General features: G+C 51.1%; 1 protein-coding gene across 1 annotated transcript in view; it reads left to right on the top strand.

Moving 5' to 3' along the window:
• Positions 1 to 25,027, top strand: part of LOC138638067 (mucin-4-like) — a 497,598-nt gene that overhangs the window by 242,876 nt on the left and 229,695 nt on the right. The window contains exons 51-52 of the mRNA XM_069727050.1: positions 2,956 to 3,075; positions 5,329 to 5,448. Coding sequence (XP_069583151.1) covers positions 2,956 to 3,075; positions 5,329 to 5,448 — 240 coding nt within the window. The remainder of the gene's footprint in view (positions 1 to 2,955; positions 3,076 to 5,328; positions 5,449 to 25,027) is intronic.

The raw sequence follows: 25,027 nt of genomic DNA, 5'->3' as shown, positions 1-25,027 counted from the left end.
CTGTTATTCAGATGTGGATATAGTATCCTGTTAGGTTGCCCCTAGTAACAGCACAATAGGTATTCGTAGTGAATTGTCTGTATAAAATATGGTGGACTCAGTGGTTAATAGTCCAAGGGAGGATCTAACAGGGTTTGATGGCAGTAACCTAGTGCGCTGTGCTGCAGAGGGTGACCGCAGTTGGTGTGCGGTAACCGCTGCACTGGACGGTGACAATGATCACAGGTGCCCCGGCCGGAAGCACGCTGTATATGCGGCGGAAATGGGATGGGCCGGGTTTTGGAGTGACGTCACCGATTGAGAGAAGGACTACCCTGACGAAGAGGGCCGCTGTCCCTCGAAACGCGTTGGTTTCTTGTTCCTTCTGTGCACCTGTCCTTCTCTTAATTGGTCATCGGTCGGATGATCTAAGTATACTGTATATAGTTAATCCTCATATATACGTAATCACAATATTTATTTAATCTTTATATGTACTTATTAACCTGTGTATTTACACATATACAAACATGTTCACACTCACACTATTCAATCATACTATTCCTTGAATTTTGTAGTTTGCAATAAAATTGCCTTGTATTGCAAGTATTTGCCTTTTTTTAAAGCTGTATCTGAACCTTAGTGTTAAAAACATGGCAAATAAAGTTGCAAAATTCTCCTGTAAATAATTGTGCAAAGAGGGAACCATCATACCATTAAAAAATAGTGGATTTTCATGGGTCCATCAAGTATGTGGGTTCAAAGGCGTAATGGGGTGCATATGACTGAGTATGCAGCAGGGCTGGCTTTGCTGCCAATGTGTAAAAACAAAGGAGTACGGAGTACAAAATGCATATTGTGATGTGGATTTTCATGGGCCCATCCAGTATGTGGGTTCAAAGGTGTAATGGACCCATCCAGTATGTGGGTTCCAAGTCCTAATAGGGTGCATATGACTATGCAGCAGGGCTGGCCTTACTGCCAATGTGTAAAACAAAGGAGTACAGGAGTACAACATGCATATTGTGAAGTGGATTTTCAGGGGCCCATCCAGTGTTTGGGTTCAACTCTTATTGGGGTGCATATGAATTGGTAGCAGGGCAGGCCTTGAATTCAATGCAACACTTTTTCAGGAGTCCCCCCTGGACATTTTATGACAGGGGTATTGTGGTGTGCGTAATTCTTGGCAGTCCATCCACTCACAGCATAGGCTACAACAGCTTAGGAGACCCACAGTTTAATAATGGCCCTTTAAGAAGATTAATGCCGCCTGGTGCACCAGTAAAAATAGGCTCTGTGACTTTAACAGTCCTCCTTCATAAATGAAACAAGATGGGTCTGCTTATGTGTCACACACCACATGGCCAGCTAGGGGTGTTATATGCTACAATGACATTTCCCAGTGAATGCATTTGTAGTGGTTGAAAGCAATGTTAAAGTTGAAAAACGCTTCAATTCAAACACGCAGCGTCTGAACTAAGCTTAAGTGGGGGAGGAAATTTTCGGTCTGGGGTTAACTATTTGGCCTTACAGGCAAGTCTTGAACCTGCAAAGGATATACTTTGACATATTTCCAAGGAAAACACGGGGCGGATCGCGGTAAAAATATTTGGGTCTCCCATAGACTTACATTGGGCTCGTTGTTCTGGCCGAGTACCTGAGTATTCCAATCTGCTCGACCTGAGCAACGAGCATCCCAGCATCCCAGCACGGAGCGTCGCCGCAAGGTAAACAGACATGCTGCGTTCTGAAAAGACGCGCTGCATGTCCTTAAACGCAGGGCCACCGGATGCGTGTTCGCAAGCATAGTGGAGACGGGATTTCATAAAATCCCCTCCACTATGCTGTAACATCTGGACGCTGCGGGTGGAACACTGTGGCTGTAGGCAGCATTCAATCCACATCTAATCCGGATGTAATCCTGAATGTGGACATATACCTTTAGGCATGTGATGTTGGAGGGGTTTCCACCAGGTTTGTGAGAAACGATGGTGTTCATTTTTCTGATACTGGATTGGACATTTTTTATTTGGGTTTTCACAACTGAATAGAGAAGTGTCTGTGGTGTTGGGGGGAGGGGCAAGTTTTTTGAGACTTCGCGTGTGGATAATCGCCTGGCTTATGACGAGTGAATTTGGCCATTCAGTGATTCTCATTAGTTATTTAATATGTTAAAAAGTTGGTTATCTGTTTTAATAAAAATTTGTTATTAACTCTTAATAAAACATTACAGCCTGTTTAATCCAAAAGTTGTTTCTGTTTATTCTTTCAATGGTATTTTATTTTACATAAAAGAGTTGGTCTTGTGTTACCATGCTGATCCCCCATTATAATATGGGGGACACATGGTCACACTGACCACATGTAATTTGTCTGATACCTTTTTCTCCTCATTCTTTTCTATTCTCCATTTAATTCCTTCTTATTTTATTCTAATTGCCAGGGCAAAGGTCAATTCCACCAGGCTATTTTTAGGTCAACTGGTTTCAGCTGGTCCCCAGCTGCTTGGTTTCCAGGTTTTTTTTGAGGTCCCTGATTGGCTGTCATCAAAAAATTGCCAGATAATTTATTTAAACCCTGGCTGCTAGGTTCAATGAAGAAAATTAAAAATGCCCGCCCCTCTTCTTTTATATTTGCACTATAAAATTGTGCTCTTAGGTTCGTATCTATTAAAATTAGGTGATAATATCATGTACAGTACTAACTAAATCTCCGAGCACGCCCAAATACTCGGAGGAGACCCGAGCATGCTCGGCAAAATCCAAGCACCGAGTATACTCGCTCATCACTAATAGTACGTCTTATCATTAATACAGAGTGATAGACTTTGGCTGCCATTTTTCCTGTAGAATTTAGTACCATCTGTTGATGCTTTATGCTCAGTTGTTCTCGCAAGACAATATAGAATGTAAATGAAAGTGTGGACAATCATTCACGGGTTTCAGTAATAAGTCATCATTTCTGTGTTGTGATCAGGTAATGGGTCATATTGTGCTGATATTGATGAATGTGGAGGAAAGAACAAATGTTCATCTGACGCCACCTGTACTAACACAGTGGGAAGTTATATCTGTACATGTAATGCTGGATACACAGGTAAGGATAGTACATCAGCACTATCGGAAAGTAATGGAAGTGAACATTATAGAATTTGTCTCTGTTAAAAAGCTGATGCAGAAATCGCAGTCCATATACTGTTCCTCACTTTATATTTATATAAATGGCCTCAACTGTCTTATGTCATACGCTACTGAGGCCAATGACTGACTGCAGACAGTTGACTGACTTCAAACATAAAGATACCAAATGTAATGTTTTGGTGAAAAATCAACAACAAGTGGAACACAGTTGTGAAGTTGAACGAAATTTATTGGTTATTTTAAATTTTTGTGGAAATTCAAAAACTGAAAAGTGGGGCATGCAATATTATTTGGCCCCTTTACTTTCAGTGCAGCAAACTCACTCCAGAAGATCATTGTGGATCTCTGAATGATCCAATGTTGTCCTAAATGCCTAATGATAAATATAATCCACCTGCGTGTAATCAAGTCTCCGTATAAATGCACCTGCTATGTGATAGTCTCAAGGTTCTGTTTGAAGCACAGAGAGCATCATGAAGTCCAAGGAACACAACAGGCAGGTCTATGATACTGTTTTGGAGAAGTTTAAAGCCGGATTTGGATACAAAATGATTTCCAAAGATTTAAACATCCCAAGGAGCACTGTGCAAGCGATCATATTGAAATTGAAGGAGTATCAGAGATGCAGCCAAGATGCCCATGATCATTCTGGATGAACTGCAGAGATCTAAAGCTGAGGTGGGACAGTTTGTCCTTTGGACAACAATCAGTCGTACACTACACAAATCTGGCCTTTATGGAGGGGTGGCAAGAAGAAAGCCATTTCTCAAAGATATCCATAAAAAGTGTCATTTATAGTTTGCAACAAGCCACCTGGGAGACACACCAATCATGTGGAAGAAGGTGCTCTGGTCAGATGAAACCAAAATCGAACTTTTTGGCAACAATGCCAAACGATATGTTTGGCGTAAAGGCAACACAGCTCATTACCCTAAACACACCATCCCCACTATCAAACATAGTGGTGGCAGCATCATGGTTTGGGCCTGCTTTTCTTCAGCAGGGACAGGGAAGATGGTTAAAATTGATGGGAGGATGGATGGAGTCAAATATAGGACCATTCTTGAAGAAAACCTGTTGGAGTCTGCAAAAGACCTGAAACTGGGAAGGAGATTTGTCTTCCAAAAAGACAATGATCCCAAACATAAAGCAAAATCAACAATAGAATGGTTCACAAATAAACATATCCAGGTGTTAGAATGGCCAAGTCAAAGTCCAGACTTCAATCCAATCGAGAATCTGTGGAAAGAGCTGAAAACTGCTGTTCACAAATGATCTCCATCAAACCTCACTGAGCTCGAGCTGTTTGCCAAGGAAGAATGGGCAAGAATTTCAGTCTCTCGATGTACAAAACTGATAGAGACATACCCCAAGCGACTTGCAGCTGTAATCGCAGCAAAAGGTGGCACAACAAAGTATTAAGTTAAAGGGGCCGAATAATATTGCACGCCCCACTTTTCAGTTTTTGAATTTCCACAAAAATAAAAATAAGCAATAAATTTCGTTCAACTTCACAATTGTGTTCTACTTGTTGATTCTTCACCAATAATTTACATTTGGTATCTTTATGGTTGAAGCATGATATGTGGGAAAAGGTTGAAAAGTTCCAGGGGGCCGAATACGTTCGCAAGGCACTGTACCAGCAAGGAGCATTATGGAAGTAGTGAAATATTTTGGCATTATTGCTGCTTACTGGCAGATTTTTATTTTACTTGGACAATTCCATGAATGCTTTATGCACACATATAAATTACATATCAATTACTGAACAGACAGAACTTTCTTTACTGTTATTTACTTGAAAGCTGATCTATACTGATGGGCTCAGAAACATTGTTTTTATAATAAAGAATATACAATATACATTATATGTTTACTGTAAGGAATTGGCCTTACAGTAAAAAGTAGGTTCCTGCAGACTGACATTTTATGAGAGAATTCATCACCAATACCTCTGACAGGTATTGGCTACAGAGGAGGAGAGTGGAGGCATGTGACATTATTGATCGTCATTGTAGCGGGGTATTGTTAGTATCGCTTACTGACCCTGACATTAGAAGAGCTGGCAATTAGATTTTTATTTTGGCTTTCATAGTTCTATATTTCAATAGCTGATTCAAAAATATCTGAAAATTATTAAGTTTTCATTAAAACAACAACCTGTCACGTTATATCCTCTTCTAATGGTAAGACATTATATATTAATTAGGAGATGGAATCCAATGTGATGATATTGATGAGTGCCTGACCAATAATATCTGCTCACCTAATGCAACCTGCACTAATACAAAAGGAAGCTTCATCTGTACTTGTAAGAATGGATTCTCAGGTGAGTAGTACAGTTGCTTGTGAAGTATTTACCTACCTTGGCATTTTTCATGTTAGGCTACCACACAACCTTGAATTTCACTTTTTTTAGGGTTTGCATCAGTTTTTATAAAGAATATGCCTACAACTGGGAACATTTGGTTGTATTTTTTTATTTTGAAGCAAAAAAAAAAATAGGATAAAATAACTGAAAACTTCAGTATGTATAAATTTTCATCCCCTTGAAGTCAGTACTTTGTAAAGCCTCCTTTGTGGCAATTAAAGCTTCAAATCACTTTGGATAAATCTCTATGAGCTTTCCACATCTTGCCACTGGCATTTTTGCCCATTCCTCAAGGTAAAACTACTCCAGCTACTTCAACTTAGATGGTTTCCTCTGGTGAACATCACTCTTCATGTCTGACCACAGATTCTCGATTGGATTAAGGTCTGGGCTTTGACCAGGCCACTCCAAAACATTTACACCATCCATCTTCCCTTCGACTCTAACCATTTTCCCTGTCCCTGCTGCCGAAAAACATCCCCACAGCATGATGCTGCCACCACCATGTTTCACTGTGGGGATAGTGTTCTTGGGGTGATGAGCTGTTTTGGTTTGGCGCCAAACATAGAGTTTACCTCAGTGGCCAAAATGTTTTTGGTCTCATCTCACCACAGTACTTCCTCCATACATGTTGGGAGTCTCCCACATATCTTTTAGCAAACTCAAAACAAGCCTTACAATTTTTGTGTGTAAGTAAAGGCTTTTTTTCTACCCACTCTTCCATAAAGATTACGCCTATGGAGTGTATGGCCTATTGTGATTGTATGGACAGATACTCCAGTCTCTGCTTGGGAACTTTGCAGCTCCTGCAGGGTTACCTTTGGTCTCTGTGCTACCCTCCTCAATGCCCTCCTTGCCGGGGCTGAGAGTTTTGGTGACCGGCCATCTCTTGGCAGGTTTGTTGTGGTACTATGTTCTTTCCATTTGATGATAATTGATTTGATGGTGAACTGGGGGATCATCAAAGATTGGGATCATTTACTATAACCCGACCTGATTTGTAATTATCAACAACTTTGTCCCTGACTTGTTTGGAGATTTCCTTGATCGTCATGGTGTTGTTTGTTTAGTACTGCTTCCTGCCTAATGGTCTTGCAGACTCTCCAGCCACTAAGAAAAGTTGTGCATATACTGACAGTTCATGTGACACTTGCACACAGGTGGACTTCGTGTCACTAATAGTGTTGAGCGATACCTTCCGATATCGGAAAGTATCGGTATCGGTTTGGATCGGCCGATATTCAAAAAATATCGGATATCGCCGATACCGATACCCGATCCCAATGCAAGTCAATGGGACCAAAATATCGGAATTAAAATAAACCCTTTCTTTCCTTGTAGGTTCATTCTACATGAAGGAAAACAACTAAGAATAATGCCGGATGTATTTGGGGAGGTGGCGGAGACATTAAAGTCATAGAGGTTTATCCCAATCAAATAGAATAGCATGTTTTTTTTTTTTTTTTAAGACGTTCGGAGTGACAAAGATATTGACTATGTAAATTTTTTTTTTATTTTGTCAGATATTGATGTTTCACTATTCCACGCCCTTCCCCTTCTTTTTTTTCTTTTTTTTTTTCTTTTCCCACACTTTCATCTTCATCATCATCAGCATCTTTGACATCAACTTCTTCACCTTATTCATCTTCTTCTTCATCTTCTACCTATTTTTTTTTTTTTATTACATTCTTCATATTCATTTTATTCAACTATTATTATTCTTCTTATTCTACATATTCTTTTTATTCCACTGTTATTATTCTTCCTATTCTACTTCTTCATCATATTCTCATTTGTGACAGGCATTCCCGTAGTTGTTATCTATAAAAGTTTGAAGATTACACCTTCCGTTCTGCCAGTCACAAAAGTTACATTTGTCCGCGTTCAGTTTGGCCTGCAGCATCAGGCTTTATCCAGGGGCACCACGAGGAGGAACGGACTCACCCCCATACACTGCTTAGTCTTCTTCTGCATATAATTTAGATAATATCTTTTGCTCTGATATTAAGTCTTATGCTTAATGTTCTTCTGCTCTTTGTTCTGCAGCCTCTTGTTCTTCTGCTTCTCGGTCTTCCATGTTGTCGTCTCCAGGGTCGTCGTCTCCAGTGTCGTCATCTCCGCCGTCGTCGTCGTCGTCATCGGGGTGGTCTTCCGTGTCGTCGTCATCGTGGTGGTCTTCCGGGTCGTCGACGTTAGGGTCTTCAACTTGGAAATGTAGCAGAAGGTACAAGAAGGCTGAGAAAATGCCAAGAACCAGCTGATGGAACTGGAACTCGGATGGCTACCCGAAGGTTCAAGAGCCTATGGAACTACCGAGGACCAGCTGACGTTACTGGAACCCGGTTACTAAGCAGGAGGTACCCGTGCTAAAAAGCACTACCAAGGACCGCCTGACGTTGACGGAACTCGGATACCCAGAAGGAGGCACCTAAGCCAAAGGCTCTGCCCGGAACCAGCTGACGTTACTGGAACCAGGATGGGGAGCAGAAGGTACAAGAGCAAAAGACACTGCCGAGAACCAGCTGACGGTACTGGAACCCGGATGGGTAGCCGAAGGTCCAAGAGCCAATGGAACTACCGAGGACCAGCTGACGTTACTGGAACCCGGTTACTAAGCAGGAGGTACCCGTGCCTGAAAGCACTACCAAGGACCACCTGACGTTGGTGGAACTTGGATACCCAGAAGGAGGCACCTAAGCCAAAGGCTCTGCCCGGAACCAGCTGACGGTACTGGAACCAGGATGGGGAGCAGAAGGTACAAGAGCAAAAGACACTGCCGAGAACCAGCTGACGGTGCTGGAACCAGGTGGTGGACCCGAAGGCCCACAGGAGAGGAGAGAACAGCTAGGCCGCGAGGCAGCCGCAGTTACCGAACCCCAACAGTCCTACAGGGGGAGCTGGGCCTACTGGCACTACAGAACCAGCCTTGACTACCAGTTCACGCAGCCCACATAGGAAGCTCCTAAACTGGAGGCACCCTGGAGTTGGCTAACCCGACCGCACCACGACGAGGCAAGCATAGGTGTCTCAGTGAGCTTGACACAACCCGGAAACAGCTGACGGTGCTGAAACCAGGCTTGGCACGAGGGAGTACCTGTGACAAAAACACTGCCGAGAACCAGCTGGCGGTGCTGGAACCCGGATGCGTTGCCCCAGTGTGCAAGAGCCAATGGCACGACCGAGGACCAGCTGACGGTGCTGGAACCCGGTTACTAAGCTGTAGGTGCCCGCGCTTAAAAGCACTACCAAGGACCGCCTGGCGTTGGCGGAACTCGGATACCCAGGAGGAGGCACCTAAGCCAAAGGCTCGGCCCGGAACCAGCTGACGGTGCTGGAACCAGGTGGTGGACCCGAAGGTCCACAGGAGAGGAGAGAACAGCTAGGCCGCGAGGCAGCCGCAGTTACCGAACCCCAACAGTCCTACAGGGGGAGCTGGGCCTACTGGCACTACAGAACCAGCCTTGACTACCAGTTCACGCAGCCCACATAGGAAGCTCCTAAACTGGAGGCACCCTGGAGTTGGCTAACCCGACCGCACCACGACGAGGCAAGCATAGGTGTCTCAGTGAAGTTGACACAACCCGGAAACAGCTGACGGTGCTGAAACCAGGCTTGGCACGAGGGAGTACCTGTGACAAGAACACTGCCGAGAACCAGCTGGCGGTGCTGGAACCCGGATGCGTTGCCCCAGTGTGCAAGAGCCAATGGCACGACCGAGGACCAGCTGACGGTGCTGGAACCCGGTTACTAAGCTGTAGGTGCCCGCGCTTAAAAGCACTACCAAGGACCGCCTGGCGTTGGCGGAACTCGGATACCCAGGAGGAGGCACCTAAGCCAAAGGCTCGGCCCGGAACCAGCTGACGGTGCTGGAACCAGGTGGTGGACCCGAAGGTCCACAGGAGAGGAGAGAACAGCTAGGCCGCGAGGCAGCCGCAGTTACCGAACCCCAACAGTCCTACAGGGGGAGCTGGGCCTACTGGCACTACAGAACCAGCCTTGACTACCAGTTCACGCAGCCCACATAGGAAGCTCCTAAACTGGAGGCACCCTGGAGTTGGCTAACCCGACCGCACCACGACGAGGCAAGCATAGGTGTCTCAGTGAAGTTGACACAACCCGGAAACAGCTGACGGTGCTGAAACCAGGCTTGGCACGAGGGAGTACCTGTGACAAGAACACTGCCGAGAACCAGCTGGCGGTGCTGGAACCCGGATGCGTTGCCCCAGTGTGCAAGAGCCAATGGCACGACCGAGGACCAGCTGACGGTGCTGGAACCCGGTTACTAAGCTGTAGGTGCCCGCGCTTAAAAGCACTACCAAGGACCGCCTGGCGTTGGCGGAACTCGGATACCCAGGAGGAGGCACCTAAGCCAAAGGCTCGGCCCGGAACCAGCTGACGGTGCTGGAACCAGGTGGTGGACCCGAAGGTCCACAGGAGAGGAGAGAACAGCTAGGCCGCGAGGCAGCCGCAGTTACCGAACCCCAACAGTCCTACAGGGGGAGCTGGGCCTACTGGCACTACAGAACCAGCCTTGACTACCAGTTCACGCAGCCCACATAGGAAGCTCCTAAACTGGAGGCACCCTGGAGTTGGCTAACCCGACCGCACCACGACGAGGCAAGCATAGGTGTCTCAGTGAAGTTGACACAACCCGGAAACAGCTGACGGTGCTGAAACCAGGCTTGGCACGAGGGAGTACCTGTGACAAGAACACTGCCGAGAACCAGCTGGCGGTGCTGGAACCCGGATGCGTTGCCCCAGTGTGCAAGAGCCAATGGCACGACCGAGGACCAGCTGACGGTGCTGGAACCCGGTTACTAAGCTGTAGGTGCCCGCGCTTAAAAGCACTACCAAGGACCGCCTGGCGTTGGCGGAACTCGGATACCCAGGAGGAGGCACCTAAGCCAAAGGCTCGGCCCGGAACCAGCTGACGGTGCTGGAACCAGGTGGTGGACCCGAAGGTCCACAGGAGAGGAGAGAACAGCTAGGCCGCGAGGCAGCCGCAGTTACCGAACCCCAACAGTCCTACAGGGGGAGCTGGGCCTACTGGCACTACAGAACCAGCCTTGACTACCAGTTCACGCAGCCCACATAGGAAGCTCCTAAACTGGAGGCACCCTGGAGTTGGCTAACCCGACCGCACCACGACGAGGCAAGCATAGGTGTCTCAGTGAGCTTGACACAACCCGGAAACAGCTGACGGTGCTGAAACCAGGCTTGGCACGAGGGAGTACCTGTGACAAAAACACTGCCGAGAACCAGCTGGCGGTGCTGGAACCCGGATGCGTTGCCCCAGTGTGCAAGAGCCAATGGCACGACCGAGGACCAGCTGACGGTGCTGGAACCCGGTTACTAAGCTGTAGGTGCCCGCGCTTAAAAGCACTACCAAGGACCGCCTGGCGTTGGCGGAACTCGGATACCCAGGAGGAGGCACCTAAGCCAAAGGCTCGGCCCGGAACCAGCTGACGGTGCTGGAACCAGGTGGTGGACCCGAAGGTCCACAGGAGAGGAGAGAACAGCTAGGCCGCGAGGCAGCCGCAGTTACCGAACCCCAACAGTCCTACAGGGGGAGCTGGGCCTACTGGCACTACAGAACCAGCCTTGACTACCAGTTCACGCAGCCCACATAGGAAGCTCCTAAACTGGAGGCACCCTGGAGTTGGCTAACCCGACCGCACCACGACGAGGCAAGCATAGGTGTCTCAGTGAGCTTGACACAACCCGGAAACAGCTGACGGTGCTGAAACCAGGCTTGGCACGAGGGAGTACCTGTGACAAAAACACTGCCGAGAACCAGCTGGCGGTGCTGGAACCCGGATGCGTTGCCCCAGTGTGCAAGAGCCAATGGCACGACCGAGGACCAGCTGACGGTGCTGGAACCCGGTTACTAAGCTGTAGGTGCCCGCGCTTAAAAGCACTACCAAGGACCGCCTGGCGTTGGCGGAACTCGGATACCCAGGAGGAGGCACCTAAGCCAAAGGCTCGGCCCGGAACCAGCTGACGGTGCTGGAACCAGGTGGTGGACCCGAAGGTCCACAGGAGAGGAGAGAACAGCTAGGCCGCGAGGCAGCCGCAGTTACCGAACCCCAACAGTCCTACAGGGGGAGCTGGGCCTACTGGCACTACAGAACCAGCCTTGACTACCAGTTCACGCAGCCCACATAGGAAGCTCCTAAACTGGAGGCACCCTGGAGTTGGCTAACCCGACCGCACCACGACGAGGCAAGCATAGGTGTCTCAGTGAGCTTGACACAACCCGGAAACAGCTGACGGTGCTGAAACCAGGCTTGGCACGAGGGAGTACCTGTGACAAAAACACTGCCGAGAACCAGCTGGCGGTGCTGGAACCCGGATGCGTTGCCCCAGTGTGCAAGAGCCAATGGCACGACCGAGGACCAGCTGACGGTGCTGGAACCCGGTTACTAAGCTGTAGGTGCCCGCGCTTAAAAGCACTACCAAGGACCGCCTGGCGTTGGCGGAACTCGGATACCCAGGAGGAGGCACCTAAGCCAAAGGCTCGGCCCGGAACCAGCTGACGGTGCTGGAACCAGGTGGTGGACCCGAAGGTCCACAGGAGAGGAGAGAACAGCTAGGCCGCGAGGCAGCCGCAGTTACCGAACCCCAACAGTCCTACAGGGGGAGCTGGGCCTACTGGCACTACAGAACCAGCCTTGACTACCAGTTCACGCAGCCCACATAGGAAGCTCCTAAACTGGAGGCACCCTGGAGTTGGCTAACCCGACCGCACCACGACGAGGCAAGCATAGGTGTCTCAGTGAAGTTGACACAACCCGGAAACAGCTGACGGTGCTGAAACCAGGCTTGGCACGAGGGAGTACCTGTGACAAGAACACTGCCGAGAACCAGCTGGCGGTGCTGGAACCCGGATGCGTTGCCCCAGTGTGCAAGAGCCAATGGCACGACCGAGGACCAGCTGACGGTGCTGGAACCCGGTTACTAAGCTGTAGGTGCCCGCGCTTAAAAGCACTACCAAGGACCGCCTGGCGTTGGCGGAACTCGGATACCCAGGAGGAGGCACCTAAGCCAAAGGCTCGGCCCGGAACCAGCTGACGGTGCTGGAACCAGGTGGTGGACCCGAAGGTCCACAGGAGAGGAGAGAACAGCTAGGCCGCGAGGCAGCCGCAGTTACCGAACCCCAACAGTCCTACAGGGGGAGCTGGGCCTACTGGCACTACAGAACCAGCCTTGACTACCAGTTCACGCAGCCCACATAGGAAGCTCCTAAACTGGAGGCACCCTGGAGTTGGCTAACCCGACCGCACCACGACGAGGCAAGCATAGGTGTCTCAGTGAAGTTGACACAACCCGGAAACAGCTGACGGTGCTGAAACCAGGCTTGGCACGAGGGAGTACCTGTGACAAGAACACTGCCGAGAACCAGCTGGCGGTGCTGGAACCCGGATGCGTTGCCCCAGTGTGCAAGAGCCAATGGCACGACCGAGGACCAGCTGACGGTGCTGGAACCCGGTTACTAAGCTGTAGGTGCCCGCGCTTAAAAGCACTACCAAGGACCGCCTGGCGTTGGCGGAACTCGGATACCCAGGAGGAGGCACCTAAGCCAAAGGCTCGGCCCGGAACCAGCTGACGGTGCTGGAACCAGGTGGTGGACCCGAAGGTCCACAGGAGAGGAGAGAACAGCTAGGCCGCGAGGCAGCCGCAGTTACCGAACCCCAACAGTCCTACAGGGGGAGCTGGGCCTACTGGCACTACAGAACCAGCCTTGACTACCAGTTCACGCAGCCCACATAGGAAGCTCCTAAACTGGAGGCACCCTGGAGTTGGCTAACCCGACCGCACCACGACGAGGCAAGCATAGGTGTCTCAGTGAGCTTGACACAACCCGGAAACAGCTGACGGTGCTGAAACCAGGCTTGGCACGAGGGAGTACCTGTGACAAAAACACTGCCGAGAACCAGCTGGCGGTGCTGGAACCCGGATGCGTTGCCCCAGTGTGCAAGAGCCAATGGCACGACCGAGGACCAGCTGACGGTGCTGGAACCCGGTTACTAAGCTGTAGGTGCCCGCGCTTAAAAGCACTACCAAGGACCGCCTGGCGTTGGCGGAACTCGGATACCCAGGAGGAGGCACCTAAGCCAAAGGCTCGGCCCGGAACCAGCTGACGGTGCTGGAACCAGGTGGTGGACCCGAAGGTCCACAGGAGAGGAGAGAACAGCTAGGCCGCGAGGCAGCCGCAGTTACCGAACCCCAACAGTCCTACAGGGGGAGCTGGGCCTACTGGCACTACAGAACCAGCCTTGACTACCAGTTCACGCAGCCCACATAGGAAGCTCCTAAACTGGAGGCACCCTGGAGTTGGCTAACCCGACCGCACCACGACGAGGCAAGCATAGGTGTCTCAGTGAAGTTGACACAACCCGGAAACAGCTGACGGTGCTGAAACCAGGCTTGGCACGAGGGAGTACCTGTGACAAGAACACTGCCGAGAACCAGCTGGCGGTGCTGGAACCCGGATGCGTTGCCCCAGTGTGCAAGAGCCAATGGCACGACCGAGGACCAGCTGACGGTGCTGGAACCCGGTTACTAAGCTGTAGGTGCCCGCGCTTAAAAGCACTACCAAGGACCGCCTGGCGTTGGCGGAACTCGGATACCCAGGAGGAGGCACCTAAGCCAAAGGCTCGGCCCGGAACCAGCTGACGGTGCTGGAACCAGGTGGTGGACCCGAAGGTCCACAGGAGAGGAGAGAACAGCTAGGCCGCGAGGCAGCCGCAGTTACCGAACCCCAACAGTCCTACAGGGGGAGCTGGGCCTACTGGCACTACAGAACCAGCCTTGACTACCAGTTCACGCAGCCCACATAGGAAGCTCCTAAACTGGAGGCACCCTGGAGTTGGCTAACCCGACCGCACCACGACGAGGCAAGCATAGGTGTCTCAGTGAGCTTGACACAACCCGGAAACAGCTGACGGTGCTGAAACCAGGCTTGGCACGAGGGAGTACCTGTGACAAAAACACTGCCGAGAACCAGCTGGCGGTGCTGGAACCCGGATGCGTTGCCCCAGTGTGCAAGAGCCAATGGCACGACCGAGGACCAGCTGACGGTGCTGGAACCCGGTTACTAAGCTGTAGGTGCCCGCGCTTAAAAGCACTACCAAGGACCGCCTGGCGTTGGCGGAACTCGGATACCCAGGAGGAGGCACCTAAGCCAAAGGCTCGGCCCGGAACCAGCTGACGGTGCTGGAACCAGGTGGTGGACCCGAAGGTCCACAGGAGAGGAGAGAACAGCTAGGCCGCGAGGCAGCCGCAGTTACCGAACCCCAACAGTCCTACAGGGGGAGCTGGGCCTACTGGCACTACAGAACCAGCCTTGACTACCAGTTCACGCAGCCCACATAGGAAGCTCCTAAACTGGAGGCACCCTGGAGTTGGCTAACCCGACCGCACCACGACGAGGCAAGCATAGGTGTCTCAGTGAGCTTGACACAACCCGGAAACAGCTGACGGTGCTGAAACCAGGCTTGGCACGAGGGAGTACCTGTGACAAAAACACTGCCGAGAACCAGCTGGCGGTGCTGGAACCCGGATGCGTTGCCTTGCCTATTAAAGATTGTCTTCCTAGAGCCCCAACTAGCGGTGTTGGAGCAAAGGGTAAGCAGGGGGAGATGAGTGTAGGCCGAAGCCTGCACTGGAGGCAGCTTTGTGTCTGCGTTGCGTTTGCAGGACACTTTGCCGGCTACACACTGGGGGAACAGCTGGCGTTGCTGAACCCCACTAACACAATGGCGTGTGTTTTTCTCTGTGCAGCTAGCACTTGCGGGCAAAAACTAGCGATGTTAGAGCCCGTGTTGAAGCAGGAGGAGGAGGAGAGGAGCAGAGTGTAGGCCGAAGCTTAGTTGAACCAATTTCAAAGGAAACCTTTAACCCCCCCCTCAGGTGTTACAAAGTACAAGAGACACACCTTGTGCAGTATTAATGCTGCACAAGTGAAAGGTTGCTCTATTAATTTGTCTACTTGCACACGCTGAATGAAAGACATACACAATTTACCCCATTCTACAGTCAAACTGTAGTGGATGCGTGACTTGGTTTTTTGATGAGACGCAGCACAGGTGTCCAAAATAACGCCTTGGTGCTTGGAGCAGCTTCCTGAGCGTTGTTATTTGCTGTACAGGAGTCTGCGCTCTTGTGTTATCCCTTGGCAATGCCCTGTTAGCGCTGCCCATCTTATGACATCATTTCATGTTGGCCGGTGCGGTTAACGATGGCCATAAATCCCAGACCCACAGTGTCTTTTCATAAAGCCACACTGCGGTGCTGGGATTCGTGGCCTTGAGCAGTAAATATTTTGGCCGCTCACACACGTCCTTACACCTGCTTCAGACTGGGCGGCCTCTGCTGATCCCTTCTTGCATGCCGCGGCCATGAGGCTGCACAGTCTGAAGAAGGCTGAAGGAGATGAGTTAAGACAGGCGAAGATATGCACTGCTCGTGCCCATCAATCACACCCTCGCAGTCAAAATAATTAAGACAACGAGGAGCATTTTATTCAGGCAGGGCGGACGAACAGGCGCAAGTAGCCAACCAATGATGTCAGAAGACGGGAAGCGCTACCAAGGGGGGTGCTGCGTATCATTAGAAAGGAAAGTCACACCTCAGGGACAGTGGAATGGTCTCAAAGAGACACATTTTGTACGTGTTGAGTTCCACGTGGGCAAGGAGAAAACATCAGCCACCTTGTACAAATGCAGCAGTACTGCTGTACAAGGTGGCTGTTATACATAGAAACACCTGGGGGTGGGGGCCAGGCTCCCTTCAATTTCAGTTCATGTGCCTGCGTGGCGTTTGCAGGTCACGTTGCAAGCTGCACAGCAGGGGAACAGCTGGCGGTGCTGAACCCCACTAACACATTGGCTGGTGTTTTTCTCTGTGCAGCTAGCATTTCCGGGCAAAAACTAGCGGTGTTTGAGCCCAGGGTCAGCAGGAGGAGGAGGAGAGGAGCAAAGTGTAGGCCGAAGCCTGCACTGGTGGCAGCTTTTGGTCGGTTGTGCCAGCGTGGCTTGTGCTGGACACGATGCCGGCTACACAGCGGGGGAACAGCTGGCGTTGCTGAACCCCACTAACACATTGGCTGGTGTTTTTCTCTGTGCAGCTAGCATTTCCGGGCAAAAACTAGCGGTGTTTGAGCCCAGGGTCAGCAGGAGGAGGAGGAGAGGAGCAAAGTGTAGGCCGAAGCTTGCACTGGTGGCAGCTTTTGGTCGGTTGTGCCAGCGTGGCTTGTGCTGGACACGATGCCGGCTACACAGCGGGGGAACAGCTGGCGTTGCTGAACCCCACTAACACATTGGCTGGTGTTTTTCTCTGTGCAGCTAGCATTTCCGGGCAAAAACTAGCGTTGTTAGAGCCCAGGGTCAGCAGGAGGAGGAGGAGAGGAGCAAAGTGTAGGCCGAAGCCTAGTTGAACCAATTTCAAAGGTTACCTTTAACCCCCCCTCAGGTGTTACAAAGAACAAGAGCCACTCCTTCTGCAGCATTAATGCTGCACAAGTAAAAGGTTGCTCTATTAATTTGTCTACTTGCACAAGCTGAATGCAACACGTAGACTATTTAGCCCATTATACTGTTTAACAGTAGTGGAGGCGTGACTTGTCTTTTTAAAGAAAAGCAGCACAGGTGTCGAAAACACCTTTTTGCATGGGCGCAGCTTCCTGAGCGTTGTTAGTTGCTGTACAGGAGTCTGCGCTCTTGTGATCCTTTGGCCATGCGCTGTGAGCGCTTCCTGTCTTATGACCTCATTTCATGTTGGCCGTTGCGGTTAGCGATGGACATGAATCCCAGACCCACAGTGTGTTTTTAAAAAATCACACTGCGGTGCTGGGATTCGTGCCCTGGTGCAGTAAATATGTTTGCCGCTCACACATGTCCTTACACCTGCTTCAGACTGGACGGCCTCATCTGATCCCTTATCGCCTGCCGAGGCCATGAGGACACCCAGTCTGAAGAAGGCGGAAGGAGATGAGTGAACACAGGCAAACATATGCACTGCACATGCCCATCAATCACACCCTCGCTGTCCAAAAAAATAAGACACCGAGGGGCGTTGTTTCGAGCAGGGGAGATGCACAGGCGCAGCCAGCTAACCAATGATGTCAAAAGACGGGCAGCGCTAACAAGGGTGGTGCTGCGTGTCATTACAAAGGAAAGTCACACCTCAGGGACATTGTAATGGTCTCTAATGAGACACATTTTGTACGTGTTGAGTTCCACGTGGGCAAGGAGAAAAAGTCAGCCACCTCGTACAAATGCAGCAGTACTGCTGTACAAGGTGGCTGTTATACATAGAAACACCTGTGGGTGGGGGGCAGGCTCCCTTCAATTTCAGTTCATGTGCCTGCGTGGCGTTTGCAGGTCACGTTGCAAGCTACACAGCAGGGGAACAGCTGGCGTTGCTGAACCCCACTGACACATTGACTGGTGTTTTTCTCTGTGCAGATTGCATGTCCGGGCAAAAACTAGCGGTGTTAGAGCCCAGGGTCAGCAGGAGGAGGAGGAGAGGAGCAAAGTGTAGGCCGAAGCCTGCACTGGTGGCAGCTTTTGGTCGGTTGTGCCAGCGTGGCTTGTGCTGGACACGATGCCGGCTACACAGCGGGGGAACAGCTGGCGGTGCTGAACCCCACTAACACATTGGCTGGTGTTTTTCTCTGTGCAGCTAGCATTTCCGGGCAAAAACTAGCGGTGTTTGAGCCCAGGGTCAGCAGGAGGAGTAGAGGAGCAGAGTGTAGGCCGAAGCCTAGTTGAACCAATTTCCAAGGTTACCTTTAACCCCCCCCCTCAGGTGTTGCAAGGTACAAGAGCCACACCTTGAACAGCATTAATGATGCACAAGTCAAAGGTTGCTCTATTTAATTTTGCTCCTTGCACACGCTGAATTAAACACGTACACTATTTAGCCCATTATACTGTCAAACAGTAGTGGAGGCGTGACTACTAGTCTTTTTAAGGAGACGCAGCACAGGTGTACAAATTTACACCTAGGTGCTGTGCGCAGATTCCTTACCGTTGTTATTTGCAGTACAGGAAACTGCGCTCTTGTGTTATCCCTTGGCAATACCCTGTTAGTGCAGGCCGTCTCATGACCTCATTTCATGTTGGCCGGTGCGGTTAACGATGGCCATAAATCCCAGACCCACAGTGGCTTTTCCTAAAGTCACACTGCGGTGCTGGGATTCGTGGCCTTGTGCAGTAAATATGTTCGCCGCTCACACATGTCCTTACACCTGCTTCAGACTGGGCGGCCTCAGCTGATCCCTTATCGCATGCCGCGGCCATGAGGCCGCACAGTCAGAAGAAGGCGGAAGGAGGGGAGTGAAAACAGGGGAACATATGCACTGCTCGTGCCCATCAATCACACCCTCGCAGTCAAAATATATGAGACAACGGGGGGCGTTGTGTCGGGCAGGGGGGACGCACAGGCACAGCCAGCCAACCAATGATGTCAGGAGACGGGCAGCGCTAACAATGGGGGTGCTGCGTGTCATTAAAAAGGAAAGTCACACCTCAGGGACATTGTAATGGTCTGTAATGAGACACATTTTGTACTTGTTGAGTTCCACGTGTGCAAGGAGAAAAAGTCAGCCACCTTGTACAAATGCAGCAGTACTGCTGTACAAGGTGGCTGTTATACATAGAAACACCTGGGGGGGTGGGGGGCAGGCTCCCTTCAATTTCAGTTCATGTGCCTGCGTGGCGTTTGCAGGTCACGTTGCAAGCTACACAGCAGGGGAACAGCTGGCGTTGCTGAACCCCACTGACACATTGACTGGTGTTTTTCTCTGTGCAGATTGCATGTCCGGGCAAAAACTAGCGGTGTTAGAGCCCAGGGTCAGCAGGAGGAGGAGGAGAGGAGCAAAGTGTAGGCCGAAGCCTGCACTGGTGGCAGCTTTTGTTCTGTTGTGCCAGCGTGGCTTGTGCTGGACACGTTGCCGACTACACAGCAGGGGAACAGCTGGCGGTGCTGAACCCCACTAACACATTGGCTGGTGTTTTTCTCTGTGCAGCTAGCATTTCCGGGCAAAAACTAGCGGTGTTTGAGCCCAGGGTCAGCAGGAGGAGTAGAGGAGCAGAGTGTAGGCCGAAGCCTAGTTGAACCAATTTCAAAGGTTACCTTTAACCCCCCCCTCAGGTGTTGCAAGGTACAAGAGCCACACCTTGAACAGCATTAATGATGCACAAGTCAAAGGTTGCTCTATTTAATTTTGCTCCTTGCACACGCTGAATTAAACACGTACACTATTTAGCCCATTATACTGTCAAACAGTTGTGGAGGCGTGACTTGTCTTTTTAACGAGACGCAGCACAGGTGTCAAAATTTGCACCTAGGTACTGGGCGCAGATTCCTGAGCGTTGTTATTTGCTGTACAGGAGTCTGCGCTCTTGTGTTATCCCTTGGCAATACCCTGTTAGTGCAGGCCGTCTCATGACCTCATTTCATGTTGGCCGGTGCGGTTAACGATGGCCATAAATCCCAGACCCACAGTGGCTTTTCCTAAAGTCACACTGCGGTGCTGGGATTCGTGGCCTTGTGCAGTAAATATGTTCGCCGCTCACACATGTCCTTACACCTGCTTCAGACTGGGCGGCCTCAGCTGATCCCTTATCGCATGCCGCGGCCATGAGGCCGCACAGTCAGAAGAAGGCGGAAGGAGGGGAGTGAAAACAGGGGAACATATGCACTGCTCGTGCCCATCAATCACACCCTCGCAGTCAAAATATATGAGACAACGGGGGGCGTTGTGTCGGGCAGGGGGGACGCACAGGCACAGCCAGCCAACCAATGATGTCAGGAGACGGGCAGCGCTAACAATGGGGGTGCTGCGTGTCATTACAAAGGAAAGTCACACCTCAGGGACATTGTAATGGTCTCTAATGAGACACATTTTGTACGTGTTGAGTTCCACGTGGGCAAGGAGAAAAAGTCAGCCACCTCGTACAAATGCAGCAGTACTGCTGTACAAGGTGGCTGATATACATAGAAACACCTGTGGGTGGGGGGCAGGCTCCCTTCAATTTCAGTTCATGTGCCTGCGTGGCGTTTGCAGGTCACGTTGCAAGCTACACAGCAGGGGAACAGCTGGCGTTGCTGAACCCCACTAACACATTGGCTGGTGTTTTTCTCTGTGCAGCTAGCATGTCCGGGCAGAAACTGGCGTTGTTTGAGCCCAGGGTCAGCAGGAGGAGGAGAGGAGCAAAGTGTAGGCCGAAGCCTGCACTGGTGGCAGCTTTTGGTCGGTTGTGCCAGCGTGGCTTGTGCTGGACACGATGCCGGCTACACAGCGGGGGAACAGCAGGCGGTGCTGAACCCCACTAACACATTGGCTGGTGTTTTTCTCTGTGCAGCTAGCATGTCCGGGCAGAAACTGGCGTTGTTTGAGCCCAGGGTCAGCAGGAGGAGGAGAGGAGCAAAGTGTAGGCCGAAGCCTGCACTGGTGGCAGCTTTTGGTCGGTTGTGCCAGCGTGGCTTGTGCTGGACACGTTGCCGACTACACAGCAGGGGAACAGCTGGCGGTGCTGAACCCCACTAACACATTGGCTGGTGTTTTTCTCTGTGCAGCTAGCATTTCCGGGCAAAAACTAGCGGTGTTTGAGCCCAGGGTCAGCAGGAGGAGTAGAGGAGCAGAGTGTAGGCCGAAGCCTAGTTGAACCAATTTCAAAGGTTACCTTTAACCCCCCCCTCAGGTGTTGCAAGGTACAAGAGCCACACCTTGTGCAGCATTAATGCTGCACAAGTAAAAGGTTGCTCTATTTGTTTTGCTCCTTGCACACGCTGACTAAAACACGTACACTATTTAGCCCATTATACTGTCAAAACAGTTGTGGAGGCGTGACTTGTCTTTTTAACGAGACGCAGCACAGGTGTCAAAATTTGCACCTAGGTACTGGGCGCAGATTCCTGAGCGTTGTTATTTGCTGTACAGGAGTCTGCGCTATTGTGATCCCTTGGCCATGCGCTGTGAGCGCTTCCTGTCTTCTGACCTCATTTCATGTCGGCCGTTGCGGTTAGCGATGGACATGAATCCCAGACCCACAGTGTGTTTTTAAAAAATCACACTGCGGTGCTGGGATTCGTGCCCTGGTGCACTAAATATGTTTGCCGCTCACACATGTCCTTACACCTGCTTCAGACTGGGCGGCCTCATCTGATCCCTTATCGCCTGCCGCGGCCATGAGGACACCCAGTCTGAAGAAGGCGGAAGGAGATGAGTGAACACAGGCAAACATATGCACTGCACATGCCCATCAATCACACCCTCGCTGTCCAAAAAAATAAGACACCGAGGGCCGTTGTTTCGAGCAGGGGAGATGCACAGGCGCAGCCAGCTAACCAATGATGTCAAAAGACGGGGCAGCGCTAACAAGGGTGGTGCTGCGTGTCATTACAAAGGAAAGTCACACCTCAGGGACATTGTAATGGTCTCTAATGAGACACATTTTGTACGTGTTGAGTTCCACGTGGGCAAGGAGAAAAAGTCAGCCACCTCGTACAAATGCAGCAGTACTGCTGTACAAGGTGGCTGATATACATAGAAACACCTGTGGGTGGGGGGCAGGCTCCCTTCAATTTCAGTTCATGTGCCTGCGTGGCGTTTGCAGGTCACGTTGCAAGCTACACAGCAGGGGAACAGCTGGCGTTGCTGAACCCCACTGACACATTGACTGGTGTTTTTCTCTGTGCAGATTGCATGTCCGGGCAGAAACTGGCGTTGTTTGAGCCCAGGGTCAGCAGGAGGAGGAGAGGAGCAAAGTGTAGGCCGAAGCCTGCACTGGTGGCAGCTTTTGGTCGGTTGTGCCAGCCGTGGCTTGTGCTGGACACGATGCCGGCTACACAGCGGGGGAACAGCAGGCGGTGCTGAACCCCACTAACACATTGGCTGGTGTTTTTCTCTGTGCAGCTAGCATGTCCGGGCAGAAACTGGCGTTGTTTGAGCCCAGGGTCAGCAGGAGGAGGAGAGGAGCAAAGTGTAGGCCGAAGCCTGCACTGGTGGCAGCTTTTGGTCGGTTGTGCCAGCGTGGCTTGTGCTGGACACGTTGCCGACTACACAGCAGGGGAACAGCTGGCGGTGCTGAACCCCACTAACACATTGGCTGGTGTTTTTCTCTGTGCAGCTAGCATTTCCGGGCAAAAACTAGCGGTGTTTGAGCCCAGGGTCAGCAGGAGGAGTAGAGGAGCAGAGTGTAGGCCGAAGCCTAGTTGAACCAATTTCAAAGGTTACCTTTAACCCCCCCCCTCAGGTGTTGCAAGGTACAAGAGCCACACCTTGTGCAGCATTAATGCTGCACAAGTAAAAGGTTGCTCTATTTGTTTTGCTCCTTGCACACGCTGACTAAAACACGTACACTATTTAGCCCATTATACTGTCAAACAGTTGTGGAGGCGTGACTTGTCTTTTTAACGAGACGCAGCACAGGTGTCAAAATTTGCACCTAGGTACTGGGCGCAGATTCCTGAGCGTTGTTATTTGCTGTACAGGAGTCTGCGCTATTGTGATCCCTTGGCCATGCGCTGTGAGCGCTTCCTGTCTTCTGACCTCATTTCATGTCGGCCGTTGCGGTTAGCGATGGACATGAATCCCAGACCCACAGTGTGTTTTCAAACAATCACACTACGTGGCTGGGATTCGTGGCCTTGTGCAGTAAATAGGTTTGCCGCTTACACATGTCCTTACACCGGCTCCAGACTGGGCGGCCTCAGCTGATCCCTTATCGCCTACCACGGCCAGGAGGCCGCACAGTCTGAAGAAGGCGGAAGGAGATGAGTTAAGACAGGCGAACATATGCACTGCTCGTGCCCATAAACCACACCCTCGCTGACAAAATAAATATGACAACGAGGGGCGTTGTTTCTAGCAGGGCGGATGCACAGGCGCAGCCAGCTAACCATGATGACAAAAGACGGGAAACGCTACCAAGGGGGGTGCTGCGTATCATTACAAAGGAAAGTCACACCTCAGGGACAGTGGAATGGTCTCAATGAGACACATTTTGTACGTGTTGAGTTCCACGTGGGGCAAGGAGAAAAAGTCAGCCACCTTGTACAAATGCAGCAGTACTGCTGTACTAGGTGGCTGTTATACATAGAAACACCTGGGGGGGTGGGGCCAGGTTCCCTTTTAATTTCAGTTCCTGTGCCTGCATGGCGTTTGCAGGTCACGTTGCCGGCTACACAGCAGGGGAACAGCTGGCGTTGCTGAACCCCACTAACACATTGGCTGGTGTTTTTCTCTGTGCAGCTAGCACTTCCGGGGCAAAAACTAGCGGTGTTTGAGCCCAGGGTCAGCAGGAGGAGGAGAGGAGCAGAGTGTAGGCCGAAGCCTGCACTGGTGGCAGCTTTTGTTCTGTTGTGCCAGCGTGGCTTGTGCTGGACACGTTGCCGACTACACAGCAGGGGAACAGCTGGCGGTGCTGAACCCCACTGACACATCACCTAGTGTTTTTTTCTGTGTAGACAACACTTCCAGGTGGCAACTGACAGTGTTGAAACCCAGGGAATCAAAGAGGAGCAGAGTGTAGGCCGAAGCCTGCAGTGGAGCAAGTTGAAAGGGAACCTTTAACCCCCCCCCCCAGGCATTTGTTGCTGAAAGAGCCATCTTGTACAGCAGTAATACTGCACATGGAAAATGGTGGCTCCGAAAATTATGCTCCTTGCAAACGCTGAAGTACACACTCATATAATGTGTCCCCTCACACCGTCAAACCATCCCGGAAGTGGGACTTTCCTTTGTAATGTGACACAGCACAGCCGTCATTCCAACCCCCTTGGTGCCGGGCACCACCTCCTCAACGTTGTTTGGTTCTGTCACGGAGCCCGCACTGTAATGTTATCCCTTGGCCATGCACAGTTAGCGGTGCCCGTCTTCTGACATCATGTAGGTGTCAGGCTGGCAGTGCCTGTGCGTCCAAGCTGCCCGAGATCCAACCTTGCAGTGTCATCTAATGTAGTCCCACTGCGGGCCAGGGATCCATGGGCATGCGCAAGTGCATATCATCGCCTCTCACTCACCTCCTTCCTGCTTCTTCAGACTGTGCGGCGTCACGGCCGTGGCATGCTATTAGGGATCAGCTGACGCCGCCTAGTCTGAAGAAGCGTGAAGAAGGGGAGTGAGAGGCTAGTATATGCACTGCGCATGGCCATGGATACCAGGCCCACTGTGGGATCACATTAGACGACACTGCGAGGTGTGATTTCGGGCAGCGTGGACGCACAGGCGCAGCCAGGACGACAACAAATGATGTCAGAGGACGGGCAGCGCAAACTGTGCATGGCCAAGGGATAACATAACAGCGCAGGGTCCATGACGGAATCAAACAACGCTAAGGAGGCAGCGCACGGTGCCAAGGGGGTAGCAATGACGGCTGTGCTGTGTCACATTACAAAGGAAAGTCCCACCTCCGGGACGGTTGGACGGTGTGAGGGGACACATTACATGAGTGTGTAGTTCAGCGTTTGCAAGGAGCATAATTTCAAGAGCGACCTTTCCCTTGTGCAGTATTAGTGCTGCACATGG

The sequence above is a fragment of the Ranitomeya imitator genome, chromosome 5 (assembly GCF_032444005.1).
Source record: "Ranitomeya imitator isolate aRanImi1 chromosome 5, aRanImi1.pri, whole genome shotgun sequence".
NCBI lineage: Eukaryota > Metazoa > Chordata > Amphibia > Anura > Dendrobatidae > Ranitomeya > Ranitomeya imitator.
This window is presented reverse-complemented; position numbering and strand designations above follow the sequence as displayed.